We start from the raw sequence: 20370 nt of genomic DNA on the forward strand, positions 1-20370 counted from the left end.
GGAGGGCCATGCGACGGTGAGGGACTCCCTATTGCTACACTCTGTACAGGGCGGCCGGGCCCGCCCGCCGCACCCACGGCCCCTGGTGGCAGTCATGGGCTTGCCTTCAATCCCTTCCGCCTTGGAGAGCTCTTGGGCCCCGGTGAAATGGGGGCTATGAAGACAAGAGGGTGGGAGGGGGTTCCCCGTGGCCCCGGGGGCACCCCATGTGGGGGCTACATGATATTGCACTGGGTGGCCCCGCAGCAATCCTTGATGAGCGCCAGCCCCGTCTTGGCTACCGTGGGCTTGCTAGGTGGGGGCTCTGCTTTCTTTTCTGCTCGGGAGCCTGCAGCAAGGTAGGAGAGCAGAGGCAGAGAGGGGAAACAGGAGAGAGAGAGAGGTGAGGTGAGGAGAGCCCTGATCATCTGCAGCCCCAGTTCCATCCCAACCCTTGCCAGGCCTTGCTTCAATGTCACAGATCAGGTGGTGTGGAGAGCTGGCATGCATTTTATATGGTCCTGGTGACTGTTCCCACCTCCCTGTAGGCCCACTGGCTTTCAGTCCTTGGCTTACAACTATAGCTTTTAGCCCTTCTCCTATTCTGTTCTCCTCACCATTGTATCTGCCAACCCCAGCACAGAGTCTGAAATTCAAGAAGTATTTGGTGAGTGGATGACAGAAATTTTGTTTAAGTCACTTTAATCTGAGGGCTCGTATCTTTCAATTCTGGAAAATACACATTATCTCTTCAGATACCCTCACCTGTCATTCTCTGTTCTCTCTCCTTTTGGAATGTCTATTAAATGTAAGTTGGACCTTATTATTCTAACCTCCATGTTTCATAACTTCTTTTTCATATTTCCTATCTCTTTGTCTCTTGGTGCTGCATTCTGGGTAAGTTCCTCAGCTCTGTCTTCCAGTTATATGAATCCTCCCTTCAGCTATGTCTCTGTGCTTAACCCACTGAGTTTTCACTTCAGTGACAATAATTTTTTTTAGAAGGCTAATTGCTAATCTACCTATTCTTTTTTCATAGCATCTTGCTATTTCATTTTGGGTATTATTCCTTCTCATACCTCTTTAATCATTTTAAATATACTTTAGATAGTCTGTTAGTTCTGGTTCATGGGAGGACAGACATCCTCTTTGTTGCATCTACTGACTCCTCTCATGGTGGTTCAATTCTTCATTGGTTTTAAAATTTTTATTGAGAGATCATCTTCATGGGGGTTGTTTTTAATGTGTGGGCTGTGTATTATGAGAGCTGAAGGGACTCTACTGAGCAATTTTGCATTTGCTTTGCTGGGGTCCCAGAGACTTCACTGGTTTTGGATTAATTTTAATGTTTCAACTTGGGATTCCAGCACCAGATGGGTGGTGTATATTTGGACCCCACACTGGGCCTCTTGCATGTGGTACAGCCTTGGTGTTTTGATTTCTTGCCAGAATTCTTTTTTCTATCCATAATCTTACATAGAAGGCAGGTTTCCTTGCTCCTTCTCCACAGTGTTTGGTGGAGTTTTTCTAGTTTACCTTTCATGGAAGGGACAGTCCATTGAAGATGCTGGATTGAGACAGGGACCATGTGGCTTATGATTTTAGGGGCCTGCAGAAGGGACCAGGGCCCTTCTCTTTCTGTATTCCTTCACACTGTACTACAGTGTTTTCGTGGGATGTTAATGGATGGTCAGGGAAAACTGGGTTTGCTGCTTCAGTTGATAGTGGCAGCTTTTGGGTCGTGTTTTCCTAGCAAGATTTTCTGTCCCTTTTCTTCTGATAACAGCTCATGTCTCTGTGGCTACAGGAGTGGGCATGTGACACAGATCTAGCCAATCACAACTTCTGAGCCTCCTGGTGAGAGTGATGGGCCTAGGAAGTGGGAACACGATCCAAGAAAGGCCAATCAGAATCTTATATATTTAGATAGCAGGAGAGAATCACTGGTGTTGCCTTGCTGCTACTAAGTTATGGTTCTAGAGTTCTGGCCCCAGGGAGAAGGCCTGTGTAGTAGGAGAAAATGAAGCTAACATGCAAAGAGGTGCCAAGATGATAAATAGAAGGAAAGCAAGGGTTCTAACAGTGTCCAGTCCCTGAACCCCTGGTTCCCATTGCTCTTTCTCCAGCACATCCTCTTTTTTGCTAGGGCCAGTTTGAATTGGGCATCCATTTCTTATAGCTCAAAGTGTGGTCTCATTGGGCCAACAAAGAGAAGGTAGTTCCTAGACAGCAGGACCCATTATCACTTTAATATGCTAATGGACATTGGAAGCCTACAAAGAGAGGGTCAAATACACAGCATCTCCCAAACTTATTTCACACAGAACCCTTTTCGCTCTGAGTATCTTGTGAGGCTAATATTCTGAGAAGTAAACTTCTGGCTCCATTCCTCCAGCAACTCCAGCTCCAACAGAGGCCAGAGCTCCATGGCCCTCAGTCCTCACCTTCTTACCTCAGTGGCCACCCAACTCCTTCAATGAAGTGCACCACACCATATGATCAGAGAGTGACAGCTGCTGCCAGAATTAGCTGCATAGTTTGCAGAACCCAGCGCAAAATGAAAATGCAGGGCCCCCTGTTCGAAAATTCTTAAGAATTCCAAGACAGCAATAGCAGGGCACTAAAGCAAGCATAGTGCCCTTCTAGGCCCTGGGAAACTGCACAGGTTTCTCACCCATGAAGCTGGCCCTGCCTGCTGCCATCCTGGGCTCAAGTTTGATCTGTAGAAATCATTTTGTTGTGCCCCCCCTCGGCTTCAAGATCTCTTTTAAATTTCCTTTTCTCTTGGATGGGGGGAGGAAAAGGAATAACATATGCACTCACTGGCTGGAGATTTGGTTACTTTGTCTAGAGGTTTTAACTTGATTCTCAGAAAATCGGCCATTTCCTTGTCTTCTTCTTGCTCCCTGTGTAGAAAGATGTGTAAAGACAAGAAGAAAGTACAGTAAGCTAAGAGAGCATCAAGGAACTGATGAAATGAGGCAAGAGTGTGGGATCATGTATCAGACTTTGTGGATGGTGCATGTGTATTGCTGTGTGTTATGTGTGGTGGTGCATGTATGTTGATGTGTGTTATGTGTGGGTGGTACATGTGTGTTGTGTGTTGTGTGTGGGTGGTGTGCATATGTTATGTGTGTATAGTGTGTGTGTGTTTTGTTTGATGAATCTACTCTGCAGCAGAGACACATATCAATGATGGAGTAAATGGCTACTCCCACTAGTGTGAGACCCCAGGGGAGAGGCAGGTATGTTACAGGACCCAGCCTCCCTGATGGAGGTTTAGTGAGCTGGGCAGCCCCTCTCCTGACCCTGCACTTTTATGTTACCCTAGACAAGGTACGTGGCAGGTCTCAGAGGGCAAGTCACCTCAGCTCTTCCAAGGGTCACCAGGAGCAAAGTCAACAATCCAAGCCTGGTTGAGTTGGGCAAGGTGCATCCTAGGGGCCTCAGAGGACTCAGGAGGACACAGAGAATTAAAAGGAAGTTGCCCTCTGGTTTGGAAAAGGCCCTCTGAGCCTCTACCCTGTGGACAACTCCAAAGGCCTTGCTCCAGCACAAAAACATTCAAGAATCAATATTCACATCTTTCCCGTGCCCTGGCTCCCTGGGGAGCCTTCAGGTGCGCCATGGCTCCAGGGCCCATGGTTGTCCAGATCCAGGTGGCAGGTGCATCTGCAAACAGGAGACCCTGAAGGCTAGGAAGGGGCATCAGAGCCATCTAGGAGAGGGGAAGGGGAAGAACAAAGCTGGGAAGTGGGCAGGCAAGGAAGCAAGTCAGTACTGGGGGCAGAGTTTCTGTAGAAACCAATGGAAGTTTCTGGAAAAGTTGCCTTGATGAGCTGGGAGAAAGTTCAGTGAAAAGAATGTGCAGGAAGCTCTGCCGTGTGTTATGTGATGTAATTCCTCCCTGGTTACCTCCTCAAATAACATTCACTTAAGATCCACAGGCCTTTGCAAAACATTTTGGAGCTGGATTTGAGTTTCTCTTGAATGTGAAGTGGGTCCTCAGGCCAGAAGGCCAGGATTCATCTGGATCCAGTGTTTGGGGAGTGTTTGCCCAGGCCATGCCTGTTGCAAAGCTGTGAGTCCTGGGAGCAGGTGATGGGTTTTGGAAGGCAACTGAGTTGTGTTCTAACAGCCCCAGCCCTCTGCTCAGGGGACATGCCGCCCACTTACCTTAGCCGCTCAACCTCTGCATCGTCCACCAGGAAGTCTCTCTTCTGCACCAGTTTGTGGATCTTCTGGATTAGCTCGTCCTCTCTCTGATTCTGCAACTTGGTTTTTTCTTTTTCTGGGAAGAATACAACATTAGCAAAGACAGTTTGAGTGTAGCTGTTGAAAGCAGTTGAGTCCGAGGGGTCAGGGTTGGAATCCTGGCTCTACCATTTAACTTGCTGGATGAACTTGGAGAAGCAACTTGACCTCTTCAAGTTTCTGTTTCCTCCTCTGTAAAATACACAGTGAGGCTTGAATGCGAGACTGTGGTGATGTTAGTAAATGACTTTGCATAGAGCTGGCCCGTGGTGTATGCTCGGTAAATGATGATGATGCTGCAAGGGGGTCGTGCAGAAGGCCAGGGGCAGGAGGGAATTACTCTATAGCAAGGCTCAACCAATCTGTCAGAAGGAAAGCACCCATGCTTTCCCATCCTGTTCCAAATACCAAGGGCTAGAGCGCCATAGAGGAAACAAAAGAACGAGGGCTGGACACGAGGACTGAGAAAACTAGGAGGGCAGAAACTTTTTCAGAAGATAAATATCATGGGGCAGCTTGTCCATCTGCCTGCTGGAACTGGCACTGACCATCTCCTCTAGACCTGGGGGCAGAACCAGAGGCAAGGAGAATATAATATTTGGATTAGAGAGAAAATCGGTTTCTTTCATTAATCAGAAGCGGAGTGAGGAAGTGGAGTGGAATTGCTAGCAGCCCCTGGGTTCCTGCTCATCGCTGCGTTGACGATGGTAGCATCATTCCTCTCGAGGTGGGTCCCGAAGTCTGATTCTGCAAGTCACTCGTCAGTACCACAGAGCCTCCCTGCCCTCTGCAGGCGAGTTAACCACAGCGCCCTTGGATTTGGGGAGTGATGTCACCGTCCTCTCCAAGTTACCAGCGACAGCCCTCCAATATTCCCCTGTCCTCCGCCAGGCTCCAGATCTAAGCCAGAGTCACATAGCAACTGGCAGGGCCCCCAGGAACTCACAAACCTCCCTGCCCAAGTTATTCATCTCCGTTTTCTATCTCTTGCCAGTTCAGGCATCCCCCAGCCTCCCCAGATACTCAGCTGCAGCCCTCTGCTCATGCAGCCCCTCCCAGCAACTCACGGGAGAAGCCACCTACTCAAAGGGGTCTGTGCTAGCTTACAAACCAGTTACTGACCTAAGTCTCCATGCCACCAGCCAATGCTGTTCACCTGCTTTTCCGTGTAATATACCCTTTCTGCCAGCATCTCTCACCTGCCTCCAGGTACCACCCACCTGTCTCCAGGTACTACCTACCTACCTTAAGCCCCAACTACCTACCTGCAGGCCCCACCCACCTAGCTGTAGGCATCACCCACTTACCTGCAGGTATCACGTACCTGCCTGCAAGCATCACTCACCTGCTTCCAGGCACCACCCATCTATCTCGGGACACACTTTTTTTGGCCATCATCACCCACCTACTTGCCAACTTTATCCCCTGCTGGCATCACACACCTGATTCCTAGCATCTTCACGTGCTTGCCGATGTGACCCTCCAACTTGCTTCTCATCTATCTCCTCCAGCACATCTCCTTAGCCCAGGCCACCATCAGCTCTCCCTGGACCATGCCATGACTTCCTAACTGGTTTCCCTGGCCTGTAGACCCTATCACAACTGTGAGCCCTTGCCATAGAATCAGACAGTCGTGGCTTAATGCTCCAGCTCCTCCCCTTCCTAGCTGTGTGACTCTGGGCACATTCCTCAACCTCTCTGAGCATCCAGTTTCTCAACACAGATAATCATAAAGTTGTTGCAAGTTTTAAGAGAGAGAAATCAAGTAAAACCCTAGGCTCACAGTCTGGTGGATAGTAAGAGTTCATGAACAGTCAGCTGCTACTATTACAGGCTATTATTTTACATAGTCACTGTTGTTTTAATGACTAAGTGCCCTCTAGGTTAAATATTTACCAAACGAGGTACAAAAGAAATAAACACTTATTTAATGAAGGGAAAGCAAGTCGCATAAGTGTGCAAAATGTAAGTGCTTAATAAATTGTAGCAATTATCATTGTATTTGTATTACCGTGAGCTTTAGATTTTTATTTAATCTGGTTTCTCAGCCTTGGTGCTATTGATATTTGAGACTGGATCATTCTCTGTCATGGGGGCTGTCCCGTGCACTGTAGGATATTGAGCGTCATCCCTGGCCTCTACCCACTAGATGCTGGTAGCAGCCCCCTCTCTTAGTTGTGACAACCAAGCCTGTCTCCAGACATGGCCCATGTCTCCAGGGAGGCCCAACTCACCCCTGCTTGAGAACCACTATTAATTCTTTCCAACAACCCTATGAGGGAGACACTATTTTTATGTCCAAGGGGAGGGTATCATGGCCTCTACAGCCAGGTCTAAGCATCCCCAGCCCTAAGGGGACCGTGGTGGCAGTGGAGGTGAGGTGAGGCATCCTGGCTTGTTCTTGAGAAGCCCTGAAGGCGGGGAGGGCTCCAGGTGTTCTATCTCATCACAGTCTGGTAAATTATTTTCTGACCCTGGCTGGAGAAACATGATTTTCTTGGCCATTCAGTGTTCTCTTTACTCAATATTTTTATTGATAAATTGCCAGGAGCATCATTTTTTTTCCCCCTAAACTCAGCTAAACCCATCTAGAAACCTGGCACTGGCCCAAGGAATGCACAGAAAGGCTCTTAACAAGGAGTCAGAGGAGAAGGTGGGGAGAGGTGAGCAGGAAAGGCAGGAGAGGAAAGGGAACTTTAATATCTGAATTTCTGCACAGAAGTGATTGGGAAGATGCAGTTTTCCGGCAGAATCAATGGAGCTGCCGTTGAAGACCTGGGCTCTGTTGCTAAGTGGCCCTATGACCGTGTATGTTTCCCAGCAGGGCAGTTGATGGCATTTCAGGTAGAACTTGTTCTTCAGGGGGACTGTCCCCTCCATGCAGGGCTAGCGTTCCTGGCTTCCGCCCATTGAGTGTCAGTACCGATCTCATCTTTTTTTTTTTTTTTTTTTTTTTTTTTTGCGGTATGCGGGCCTCTCACTGTTGTGGCCTCTCCCGTTGCAGAGCACAGGCTCCGGACGCGCAGGCTCAGCGGCCATGGCTCACGGGCGCAGCCGCTCCACGACATGTAGGATCTTCCCGGACCGGGGCACGAACCCGTGTCCCCTGCATCGGCAGGCGGACTCTCAACCACTGCGCCACCAGGGAAGCCCCCGATCTCATCTTTATTTAAACTTTTGGTATATATTTTTGCATGAATTTTGGTATTTTAAATATTGCATGAAAATATGATTATTGAATTTTTCATGTTCCAGCTGAGCTACCCTAGTCCCAGTCCTGGTCAGTCATGCAGCCCAGGCACTGTGTCAGCCAAAGACCCTCACCCCCAGCCATTTCCCACCCATTTCCTACCCATGCTCTAGAGGCTGCCCCGGCCCCCCGTGGAGCCCCTGTGGCCTGAGGAGGCCTTGGCTGGCCTGGTGGCCACACACTCGTGTCTCCTTTGTCTCAGTGGCACCCAAGTGTCCTGCTGAGCCAACAGTGGGCTCTGGGAATCCTTCCTCTCAAGAGGGAGACGTCAGTCTATGTTGGGCCCATCATTGTCCCCTGGGAAGTTGAAAATTGGAACACAGAGGCCCGAGAGTTGGGCTCTTGTGTGGGAAAATCATGGAAGGGAGATGAGGCTGTAACCAAGCTACACCCTGTGGGGCCTTCCTGGGACAGACCCCTCCCCCACATCCTCTTCTCTGAAGTCCCTAGATAACAGTATCTGATGCACACTTCCTGAGTTGTTTTACAGATGCTAAAACCCCCACCAAATGGAAGATGTTAGCTACTTGATGAGCACATAGCCCCCAGGCCTCCTGGAGCCTGAGGATTCATAATGTTAACACCCCCCCACACACACCCGTGTGACACCGCCCTGTTGCCTCATCATCCACCAGTCGGAGAACTGTGCATGAGCTGATCACATACCCTGGGATGCCCCTCCCTCACCTGGCCTTTAAAAATGCTTTGCTGAAACCCATGGAGGAGTTTGGGCGTTTTGAGCACTAGCTGTCCTGGGCTCCTTGTTTAGCTCTACTATAAACACTGCACCTTCCTTCACCACGACCCGGTGTCAGTACATTGGCTTTACAGCCTGCGGGCAAGCAGACCCAAGCTGGGTTTGATAACAAAGTGGCCTTGCTTGGCTCATGTGCTATAGAGGGAGAAAATAGAACATGCTCCAAAATGGAGAGTAAGAGAGAAAGAGACAGAGAGAGAAAGAGAGAACAGAAAGAGAGAGCAAGGGCGAAAGAACATTCCACAGCCTTCCTGTTTTTGGTTCTCGACCCTTGTGAGTTGGGCTGAGCTTCCTGCCTGTTTGAGAGTAAATAGTACGTCCTTGCCACTCTTAATTTCATTTGGAAATACGCTATTTGGGAATAGGGTCTTTGTGGATGCAATCAGTTAAGATGAGGTCATACTCATTGGGTCAGCCCTTAATCCAATGACTGGTGTCCTTATAAGAAGAGGAGATGACACACAGAGAAACACAAAGAGAGGAAGGCCACGCAAAGACAGAGGCAGAGACTGGAATAAGGCAGCTACAAGACAAGGAACAAGGACTGATGGGAACCACCAGAAGCTGGAAGAGGCAAAGAGGGATTCTCTATTCCAGTCTTTGGAGGGAGCATGGTCCTGCTGACACTTTGATTTCGGACTTCTGGCTTCTCTCAAAGAATAAAGTTCTGTTGTCTTAAGACACTAAGTTTGTGGGAACTTGTCAGGGCAGCCCTAGCAAACTAATACGATAATGCCTGCAGGCTCCAGGAGTCTCGCAGTCCTTCAGTAACTGCCCGTTTCAATGGGTTTTTGTATCTTTCAACTAAATGATCCCTCGGAGGAGTATAAAATGAGAGACTTGACCCAGTGGCTCTCAGCCCTGACTGCCCATCAAAGCCATGTGAGAAGCTTGTAAACATGACCAATGCCAGGGCCCCACGCTAATCAAATGGAAGTTTCTAGTGGGTAGTGTCTGGACTTGGCTATTTCTCCCCCTCCTCATTCTATTTTTTTCTGGCCACATGGCAGGGCTTGCAGGATCTTAGTTCCCTGACCAGGGATTGAACCTGGGGCCATGGCAGTGAAAGCTCTGAGTCCTGACCACTGAGTAGAAATGTGTTCGGTTAATGATAATAATAATAGTAATAATAATAATGGCACTTATTTATTACGCACTCACTATAAGATGGGAACTGTGTTAAGTACTTTACGTGTGTCACCCCTCGGTCAGTCTCACAACAATCCTTTGAGGTAGATAGCATGATTGTCCCAGTTTACAGACAAAGAAACCCAGTTATAGTGAAGTAACTTGCCCAAGGCCACATCATTAATAAGTGACAGATCTAGGTTTGACTCCAAAGTCAGAGCTCCTAACCACCATACTCTACCTGTTCCCAAACAGGATAATAAGAGTAATCATTGCTAATATCTACTGGACTCTTTGGACCAACTATCAAGCTAAGCACGTGGCTTGTGTTGTTTCATTTATCGCAGTAAGATTTATACCCAACGAGTTAGGTACTATTACTATTCCTACCCCATTTTCAGAGGAAGAGAAGTTGAGTCTCAGAGAGATAATGTGACTTGCCCAAGGTCAAGGAGGTGGTCAGAATTAGGACTTGAACCCGGGTCTGCCCGATGCAGAGTCTGAACCACATGATCAGGGAGCAAGCACTGCGTTGCAAGAATGAGGCTGCATTAGGGCCTTCCAGACGGGGGATCTGAGCAGCTGGTTCACGAGGTGGGGTCCCCCATGGTTACCTGGGATGGCGACCAAGTTCTGCAGCTCCTGCTTCAAGTCCATGATGTCGTTGCAGAGCTGGATGTCATCCATCCTGGGGAAAGAGGACAGTGCACAACAGCAGGTTACATCAACAGAACATTGTACACCCTGAGCACCACCCTGGTTTCAACAAAGAGGGCTAATGGGGGAGTTCTGTCCTCTGTAAAGCCCACACATGCTCTTTAGAAGTTTTACACCAAAAGTAAAAAAAAACAACAAAACAAACTGCCCTTTATCCAATGACTTAGAAATGATCAATCACAGTTAATAACACCTTGATAGAGTTCCTTCCAGTCTTCCCATGCCTGGCTTTTGTTGGCATACGTGAGAGACTTCATGCTGTGGGTTCAGTGTTTTCCTTTTTCAGCTACGTGAAAAGCTTTTAAACATTACAGAAATTCACCACATAGACAGAAAATCTCCCTCTATCCTTTAGAGAAAACCATTGTCAGTGGTTTGTTATCTATTCCTCCAGATTGAAAAAAATGTTTATGCTTATACTACCAAAGATGACACCATCATTCATGCACAAAAAACATTTTGCAATTTGCTTTTTTTAACTTAACGATATGTCTTGGGCATCCTTCCATGTCAGGATATGCACATCTCATTTTTAATGACTATATAATATTCCATTATATTGATATACAGCGATTTATTTAACCATTCCCCCCATTCATAGGTATTAGACTTATTTCCAGATATATTCTAGGATAGATTCCTAGAAATAAAGGAATTCCTAGCTAAGTCAATTCCCAGAAGTGCAACAGGAGGGTTAAGTGACATGAACATTTTAATAGGAATTTCCAAACTGTCCTTCAGAGGGACCGTGCATGACATTCCCACCAACAGTGTGAAAGGAAGCTCACCCCTATAATCTCAGCAATTGGGTTGCATATACAATTTTGCATTATGTATTTCATGTGTGTGTGTTGCAATATTAACTCATCTTACTGTAAACAACATTTGTAATGGCTGCCTGGAATTTCACCAAGTAGATTTATCAGAGCAGTTTTAATTATGCCCTTATTTTTATTTTTATTTTTTGCCACACTGCATGGCTGTAGGATCTTAGTTCCCGCACCAGGGATCAAACCCTGGCCCCGGCAGTGAGAGTACCAAGTGCTACTGGACTCCCAGGGAATTCCCTATGCCTTTATCTTGATTACTTAGGTGGGCTTTTTGAGTTGTTTGTTTGTGTTATTTTAGCCGCTTTAGGATGAACATGGATTCACCTTTCCAGGAAAGAAAAGGCTTTTCTTTCGTGTTGGATTATTTGGGGTGGGGGCTACTGATTTTCAGAAGTAAAACCACTGAGTACAAAGGGTATGACATGTCTATGGCCATTAAGACGTATTTCCAAATAGCTTCCCCATGGGGTGTGTGTGTGCCTTCATTCTGCATGTCTTTAATGAGCACTTACTACGTTCACCAATGACACAGGCTCCAGGGATGCACAGCTCCCCTGCCCTCATGAGCTGAAATTTAATCAGGAGAGACAGAGGGTGAACACAAATACAACAGAACATCAGATGCTCTGAAGAAGAGTGAAGCAGGTGAGGGGATGGAGTGGACCACTTTGGACACATCAACCTTCTGTCCCAGGAAGAGATGGAGGAAAGCAGGAATATTCTCAAAAGGCTCAACTGAGTCTGCACAGCAAGTAGGGGCAGGACCAGGACCAGAAATCGATTTGTCTGAATCCACTGATCTTTCTGCCTCCTTCCTTGACGTCTTCACCAAGAACCTGATCTCCATTCAGAAGTGCCATCCACAGACCAGCGTGGGGCCCCCTGCCCTGCCCGTGTGACCCCCAGCATCCCAGCTTTCAGGACAAGTGGCAGTAATGTCTCGTTTCAGCCTGCATCTCCTGCTCTTGTTGCCAGGGGCAGGCACTCCAAGCGCTTGTCAAACGTTGCCCTGGAATGTCCTAGCAGGTGGCAGCTGCCACAAATGAGCTTGGGGGCTTTGCCAGAAGGGTACATGCTGTTCCCCTGGGTTCCTATCTGTGAGCCTTCAACTGGAGGTGCTCCAGAATCCTTTTCCACATCTAGCGTGGAGATGAGGCTCCATCAGTGGTTCTTAAGGAGGATGATTTTGGCCCCTGGGGGCATTTGGCAACATCTAGAGACATATTTGTTGTTACTGCTGGGTATGTGGGGGGATTGCTACTGGCATCTAGTGGGTAGAGTCCAGGGATGTTCCAAAGCATCCTACAATGCACAGGGCAGCCCGCCTCAGTAGAGAATTACCTGGTTCAAAATGCCAATCATGATGAAGTTGAGAAATCTTGGGTTATAACCACAGAATTGACACAGGTACCTGAGAGATACTTTTTGAAAGATGAGAGAAGGAAAGACGATGAAAGAACAAAAGAGCGACAGGTAATGTTAGAAGCAAGAGTATTGGCACCAAACATCTCTAGTTCAAAGGGGCCATGTGCCAGAAATTCTTCTCTGAGTCTAACTTTCCTCATCTTTGAAATAGGAATTATAATAGTACAGCTTTCTAGGATTATTATGCATGTCAGGCACTGAGCACGTGTCTGGGACATACACAGTACAATGCTCAGTAAATCGTATCTGTTGCTATTATTAGCCGTTAGAAAGAGGCAGGGGGAAAAGAAAGAGAAAATGATGCTGGATAAGCAGGGTATTTGACAAACAGAGATAACGTTCAACCTTAAAACAACTTTTAAAAATTATATTCCTTATAAAATTTTTTAAATAAAATTTTTAAAATAAAATTCTTATCTGATTGCAGAACAGATTCCTGATCATTGTAGAAATTTTGGAAAATACAAACAAGTACGAAGAAGGAACCTAAGATTACACATAACCTTGATCCACATGCACCAGAGGCCACTGTTCCACTCCGAGTGTTTGGGTGAATTTCACGCCAGTCTTCTTCCTACATGTAACCCAGGTGTGGCGGGCTTGCCCTGGGGGGCCTTCACCCTTTGTCCATCTCGAAACTGCACTTAGCATGTTTTGAGTCCTCCCAAGCACATCCACATTCACCCCACATTAACGAGCAAGGTGAAATTCTTGTGACGCTCTCACAGACAGGCATGCGTCAGAACCCCATGAAGATTCCTAGTAGATAGCACTGTTGTTTTCCTCAGATTTTTCTCTTGTCGCCAGCTTTCCATCTCTTCTCTTTCTCTCTCTTCCTCTTCCACACACCTCGTGGTCCTCGGACCTGTCACCTACAGATTGGCACTTGCCATCTACCTCTACAAGGATTAAATTATGAGCCACTGCAGCTGCTGACCTTCGACACCCCCTGAAAGGAGTTCAGGGTAGAGGTCAGAAATGAAGCACTCTGTGCTCTGGGAAAAACTGGCAGAACAGGTCTTCAGATAGTTGGATATTTTCAGGAGATGATTTTATGAGCCCAATCTTGCATCTCCTCGCATCTAGAAAAGCACTAAAATCCTTCATGGTGACGTCTCCTCCTCGTGACTAGCAGTAACTTTCACGAGACTAGCAGAAACCTTCTGCAAAAAATATATGCTTGACTGCATGTACTCCCCCTTCACCAAAATCACATATATACTGACCTTCCCCCCTACCTCTTTGGAGCTGTTTCTAAGGGCTATCTGAAACGCTGTCTCCCGGGCTATAGTCTTCATTTTGCCCCCAATAAATCTTAACTCACAACTCTCACGTTGTGCTTTTTTAGGTTTGTTTCAGTGGACAGATCCCAAGCAATTCACCTCTGGTCTTCAACTTACAAACCCCAGTTGGCAAAACCAAAGCCTGGTGGTTCCCTGAACATCCCCAGGAAAGGAGCTTGCTTCCCCCAACCTCCACCCAATCTGTCTATCAGGGAATTTACCTAAACAAAAATCAGGTTGGAAGAGGGAGGGACGGGCTCCACCATTAAGGGAAACAAAAAGTCAATGTTTAATTAGCATTTGCTTTCTGTGCAAAAACTCACCTAAGTCCTCATGGCAGCCCTGAGAGAGGTGTTGCTTTTATCTCCATTTTTACGGACAAGGAAATGGAAGTTAAGCGATGTGACCAAAGTGCCATCCTGGTATGTGGCCACTGGGATTCGGCCCAAGCTCGCGGGCGCTCTTGACCACTTCACCATGGTCTCTCCTCTCCAAGTGGCTGCAGGAGTTGAGGCTGACATTGAACTGACCTTCGTTCTGCCCCTTCCTCCCATAGCCCTGATCTATTTAGGAGGCAATGTCTCCAGCTCCTTTCAGCGAGACAGGCTGGGACCTGGGACCTGGACCCTTTGCTGCAATGCTTGCACCTGGACACACGTCTCCACAAGCAACAGATACAAAGAAGCTAGAAGGGACTAAAAATAACTGCACACACAAGCATGCCTGTGCAGTAGCAGTCGAGGCAATTATGAACAATAAGATACAAAAAGGCCACAAACCAACTGCCATTTCTCCATTCCTTCCATTTCTCCAACTGCCATTTCTCTTTTGTGGAGAGCAAAAGTAGGGCACTGTGCATGATCCCTGCACACTGCGCCACCAAGGGGGTGGGCAGCTCACCTAAGCCACCCCTCCAGCCCAACCCACCAACCTGCCCCCACCCTCACTCTATTTAAAGAACCAGCTTGCCAGCCCTTGGAGAGCAAGCACAGGCACCTGTTTCTTGTTTTCTTTCCCTCATGCTGCACGAGTCCCAATAAAGCCCCACCTGAATTCCTCATCTGGCCTCTTATCAATTTCTATTGATTACAGGAGTCCAAGGACCCAGGTCGGTAACAACAGAAGCCAGTTGTCTTAGTCTGTTCAGGCTACTATAACAAAAATACCATGGACTGGGTGGCTTAAACAACAAACATTGATTTCTCACAGTTCTGAAGGACTGGGAAGTCCAAGATCAAGCTGCCAGCTGGTCCTGTTCCTGGTGAGGACTCTTCCTGATTTGCAGACAGCTTTCTTCCTATACCCTCACATGTTGAAGAAAGAGATCCTCTCTCTGGGGTCTCTTTTATAAGGGCACTAATCCCATTCATGAAAGCTCCACCCTCATGACCTTAATCACCTCCCAAAGGCTTCACCTCTAAAGACCACCACATTGGAGATTAGGGCTTCAACAAACGAATTTGTTGGGGGGAGGGGAGGGACACATTTCCCATAGCACCAGTCATTTGCCTCTGCCAGACATCTACTTTCCCAGCTTTCCTGGCAGCTAGAGGTAGACATGAAATACTCCTGAAGCTGCTATAGCCACTGTGGTGAGGATGGCATAGGGAAGCGAGGAAAGAGCCAGACTTTTGATGACATCCTTGAGCTACCCCACTGATACCTAATTAATTGAAGATACTATTGGGAGTTTCCTGGTGGCCTAGTGGTTAGCATTCCAGGCTTTCACTGCCACGGCCTGGTGGGGGAACTGAGATCCTGCAGGTCACGAGGTGCGGCCAAAAAAAAAAAAGTCCAAGACACTATCAGTCAGATGTTCTGTTACATGCAGCTGAAGACAGCTTCACTGATACATGTATGTGGATATGTGCCTCTTGAAAAATATTGGAATCATACATTTTTATTGATAGCCTTTTTTTTTTGGCAGTGCCGCATGTTAGGCAGGATCCTAGTTCCCCGATTAGGGATTGAACCCATGCCCCCTGCAGTGGAAGCATGGAGTCTTAACAAGTGGACCACCAGGGAAGTCCCAATATGTGCATTTTTAATAAAAACAGGATCAAAATAAACATTCGTATGCCTTGCTCACTGTGAGCATTACATCATGATGATTGTCCAATGCCATTAAATAATATAATTCAAAAAACATTTAAACCATTCATGCAAAGCACTTTTGAAGCTTGGCTGGAACTTCCAATAAGCCCCATTAGTCCAGTTCTCTGCATGAATAGTGCTGAACCCTGGAAATCAAACTGCTCCTGCCAGCTGGTTCTAGAGAAAGCGATGTCATCTCTGAGAAACTGTCTGATGAAGGAAGGAAAAGACAGTCAGTCTGTGTCATTATGCATCTTAACCTTTCATGCTGGGACGATGGAGAAAATTGGTCATTTTACCAGCTTTGGGCGGGGAGAGGTGAATAGGCTCTGTCAGAATAACAGCGCTGCTGCTTTACAAGATTTCTTTGAAAATGACATGGTGTGGAGCCTAATGGAAACCCAGCAGAGACCAAGATGTGAAGGCAGAAGCAGACTGACGGAGGAAAGGGTTGACTTTTTAAGATAATATTTATTCGGCTTCTTCTGTAAGTTGTGGATGCGGTGGACTTCTTGGGGTGGGTGAGAAGAAATAACTGGTCTTAGAGGTGGAATGCTGGTCTGGGATGTGCAGCCTGGACCTCAGTCTCACCATAAACCTCCTCTATGACTAAAGGGAAAATTCTGTTTTCCTATACACTCTTCACTTGTGACACCAAATGCGTGGGTTTTCTCAAACCAGGCAATTCTCCAATTCTTGGTGGACACCAACTGGGTGTCCTGCCATTTAACTCCATTCTGATACTCACTGCCTGGAGGTAGCATAGACCCGACAGGTTAAGGGCTCAGTCTCATAAGACTGCCCCTGATGCAGATGCCAACTGGCTATGAATTGGTGGTTCCGTGACCCCCTCTACCAGGTTCAATAATTTGCCAGAACTGCTCATAAAACTCAGAATAACATTTACTTACATTTAGTAGCTTATTATAAAGGATATTTAAAAAGGTACAGATGAACAGCTAGAAGAAAGATACACAGGGCGAGGTATGGGGAAGGGTGTGGAGTTTCCAGGCCCTCCCCAGGTGGGCCACCCTCCCATCACCTCCATGTGTTCACCAACCCAGAAGCTCTCCGAACATCATACTTAAGAGATGTTTATGAGGGCTCATCACGTAGGCATGATCAATTATTAACTCAATCTCCAGCCCCTCCCCCTCCCCAGAGAATGCAGAGGTGGAGCTGAAAGTTCCAAGCTTCTAATCATGTCTTGGTCTTTCAGGGGACCAGTCCCCATCCTAAAGCCACCTAGGGACTCCAGCCACCAGGCATCTCATTTGCACACGAAAAGGCACTCATCACTCTGGAAATTCCCGGGGTCTTAGAAGCTCTTGTGTCAAGGAGCAAATAGTAGAACAAAAAATGCTCCTAGCGCCCCAATCACTCAGAAAATTACAAAAGTTTCAGGAGCTCTGTGCCAAGAATGGGGTCAAATACCAAATATATTTCTTATTAAGCCATAATGACGGGACTTCCCTGGTGGTACAGTGGTTAAGACTCCGTGCTTCCGATGCAGGGGGTGTGGGTTCGATCCCTGGTAGGGGAACCAAGATGCCACAAGCCACTCAGAGCAGCCAAAAAAAACCCTAACTAAACCATAATGACTCGACAAATCATTTCTCTCCCCACACCTCTGTTTCCTCAGATATAGGATGAGGGGTTTCAAGGATACTGGGAGCCCTGTTCTGCTAGCATTTAGAGGTGATAACTTGCTTTAGACCCTGCCAGACCTGAGTGCAGGTATCAGTTCCGCCGCTGACTGGCTGTACAACTTGGGTGAGTCCTTTCACTGCTTTCATTGGTCTCAGTGCTCTCACTGTTGAAAAGGAATCATACCTTTGTCTCGGGGTTGTATGAGAATGAAACAACCTTATCTGTGTAGAGCAGGCAGCCCTATGCTTAGCACATACATAGTAGGTGCAAAGGAAAGGCTACTTCTGTCCATCCTTCAGCCCTGGGTAAGGAGGTGAGCGGCTAGGCTGCCAGCTGGCAGACACTCCTGAAAACTCTTAGCCAACATTCGTGCATCAAAGAATCAATCTCACTTTCTATGCTACTTCAATTTCCTCCAACCTAATGGCACTGAGATGATGAGTGTGTGCGTTTGTTTGGTGTTCTTGGATTAATGAGCTTAAACGCTGTCCCTGGGGGAGAGTAAGTGTTGAGACATCTCCAGGGAGACCCTGGGCTCAGTCATCTCTCAGCATCAAGCGACCAGAGAGATACCTGCCACACGGGCTCAGGTGACACATCCATGAAAGGGACACCTTTATGACACGTCACAGAAGGCCTGTTTTCTCCCCGTGGCACATTTATGGTCTGCATGTTAACTGGCTTCTCCCTTGATTGTAATCAGACCCTCATCTGGGAGGGGACACTGTTCCTAAAAGAATGTCACCTCCCTCAAGCATGGATTACTCTTCTCTTCCCCAGGTTTTTCTAGATCATCTCTGTTTGGATTCAGAAAAATTACTAATACTGAGAAACTCATCAAGCTGAACTCTGGGGGGCTGTGCCCTTTTCTGTGTGTATGCTGCATGTCAATGACAAGTTTCCCTGAAAAAATTACCAACAATATTTTTTGCTTTTGTTTTAGACCTAAAAGAGTACTTTTGGTCTTTTAAAAATTATACACATATTAAAGACAGCCTCCCTGTAAAAACGTCAAACAACACAGAAGTATAGTTGTAGCTGGCATTTATTAATGTTTTCATACTACGGGCGCCAGATTCTGGGCTAAGCATTTTATAAAAATCATCTCAATAAACTCTCACAGCAACCCTATCAGGCGAGTATTATCATTATCATCCCGTGGATGGTGTTAGGAACTTGCTCAAGGCCACAGAGTAAGTAATAGGAACTTGAACCCAGGCAGTCTGACCTCTCAGGTGGGAATGTTAGAGAACTCTTGACCGAAACCACCGGCCTTGGCCAGGCCTTGCTTGCCTGAGTTTTCTCACAGCAGGAGGTCCCAATAAGGAACATGGTGCTGCCACCCAAATCTACCAGGAGAATTCAGGAGGGGCCAAAAGAGGGAGGAGACGACCAACCTCCCAGAGTCCTTTGCGCTGGAATCCATCTTGGCTGAGAGAGACGCGTGTCACCAGGAAGGACCCTGAGTCAGACCAACTATGGGCCAAGCAAGATGACCAGCCAGAGACAACCGGAAACTAACCCCATTACCATAAAACCCGAGGCTGCGAGCCACGTGGCAGAGCAGTTCTCCTGGGTTCCCTTAACCTGCTGCTCTCCACTCGGGCACCCCTTCCCAATAAAGTCTCTTGCTTTGTCAGCCCGCGTGTCTCCTGGGACAATTCGCTTCCTAGTGTTAGACAAGAGCCCACGCTCGAGCCCTGGAACGGGTCCCCCTTCCTGCAACAGGAATATCAAAGTCCCATCTCATATGGTGGTTGAAGTTCAGGGAAGATAGAGACCAGAGTAGTTTGGGGGAAGGTTTCTCAGCGCCACTTATGGGAGGGGCACAGCCTGGAGGGTCACAGAGAAGGCTCCCAGGCACTCAGGCAGAGGGAGCAGCTCAAACACCGACTGTAGAAAGGAGTGTGATATCAGTGTTATGTGACAGGGAAGAGTCCACTGAAATACTGGTGACGTACAGGTCCTGGTTATAAAGGACTTGACATGGGAGCCATCTTAGGTTCTAGAGTGAGAGCATGGCAGGGCTATGTGGCTATGAAAGCCAGTCTGGCAGACATGGTGACCAGTATGTACACAGCAAGGAGAAAGGGCATCCTCACTCTGGACTTTCTATTTAAGGTGCTCAAGGGACTTCCTGGAAGTTGTGTTTGCTCTTGAATCTCCAGTGGGGTCAACAAACTATGGCCCATGGGCCAAACCTGACTCCCTGCCTGCTTTGTTGAAATCCATGAGGTAAGAATGGTTTTCACATTTTTAAATGGTTGGATAAAAATCAAGAGAAGAACATTACTGGACACATGAAAATTATATGAAATTCAAAGTTCAGTGTCTATAAAAAATGTTTTATTGGAACACAGCTGTGCCTGTTCATTTACCTACCGTCTGTGGCTGATTTCACCCTACAATGGCTGAGTTGAGTAATGACGACGGAGACCATATGGCCCAAAGTCTAAAATTTTCACTAGCTGGCCCTTTATAGAAAAATTTCATCCTGAACCTAATCTTTGGGGAAAAAACTTGGAAAGTAATCAGAGACTAACCAAGTTCTTGGAGCTGGAAGAGCTCTCACCTTATACGGATGAAGAAGTAAATGCCCAGAGAAGGGAATATTGATCATTGAGTCACTGATTTGCTGAGTTGTCCAATAAATCAATCATCTAGACAACCTAGATGATTATTGACAGCCTACTATGTGTGGGCTTCCTGCCTCAATTTTCACTTCTGAGAGACATCAGGAATCAAGCTGGCTAAGGTTCCTGGCCACGGGGTGGGCCCACGGGGCTCTCAACCACCTGACGCTTTGACGAGGGCCCAGCCTGCTTTCTCCTCTGGGCACCAGTGGGGGATTAAGCTGTGTGCAGTGAGTATGAGGTCAGCCTACAGATTTCCTGCAGCACCTGCTAATGTGATCTGGCAGTTTCTGCTAGGGCATTTGTCCTTCACATCCTTCCCTTCACTAAGGACATACTAAGTTTTGTGATCTCATGTATTTTCTACTTT

At 47.2% G+C, this 20370-nt stretch overlaps 1 protein-coding gene across 1 annotated transcript in view; it reads right to left on the reverse strand.

Annotated features, from left to right (window-relative positions):
* Positions 1-215: 215 nt before the first annotated feature.
* The window catches only part of BMERB1 (bMERB domain containing 1), a 108727-nt gene continuing 88572 nt past the window's right edge, over positions 216-20370 (reverse strand). The window contains exons 3-6 of the mRNA XM_024744304.1: positions 9983-10056; positions 4156-4270; positions 2803-2885; positions 216-328 (exon numbers count right to left, since the gene is read on the reverse strand). Coding sequence (XP_024600072.1) covers positions 216-328; positions 2803-2885; positions 4156-4270; positions 9983-10056 — 385 coding nt within the window. The remainder of the gene's footprint in view (positions 329-2802; positions 2886-4155; positions 4271-9982; positions 10057-20370) is intronic.

Source organism: Neophocaena asiaeorientalis, unplaced genomic scaffold (assembly GCF_003031525.2).
Source record: "Neophocaena asiaeorientalis asiaeorientalis breed wild unplaced genomic scaffold, Neophocaena_asiaeorientalis_V1.1 scaffold91, whole genome shotgun sequence".
Taxonomy (NCBI): Eukaryota; Metazoa; Chordata; class Mammalia; order Artiodactyla; family Phocoenidae; genus Neophocaena; species Neophocaena asiaeorientalis.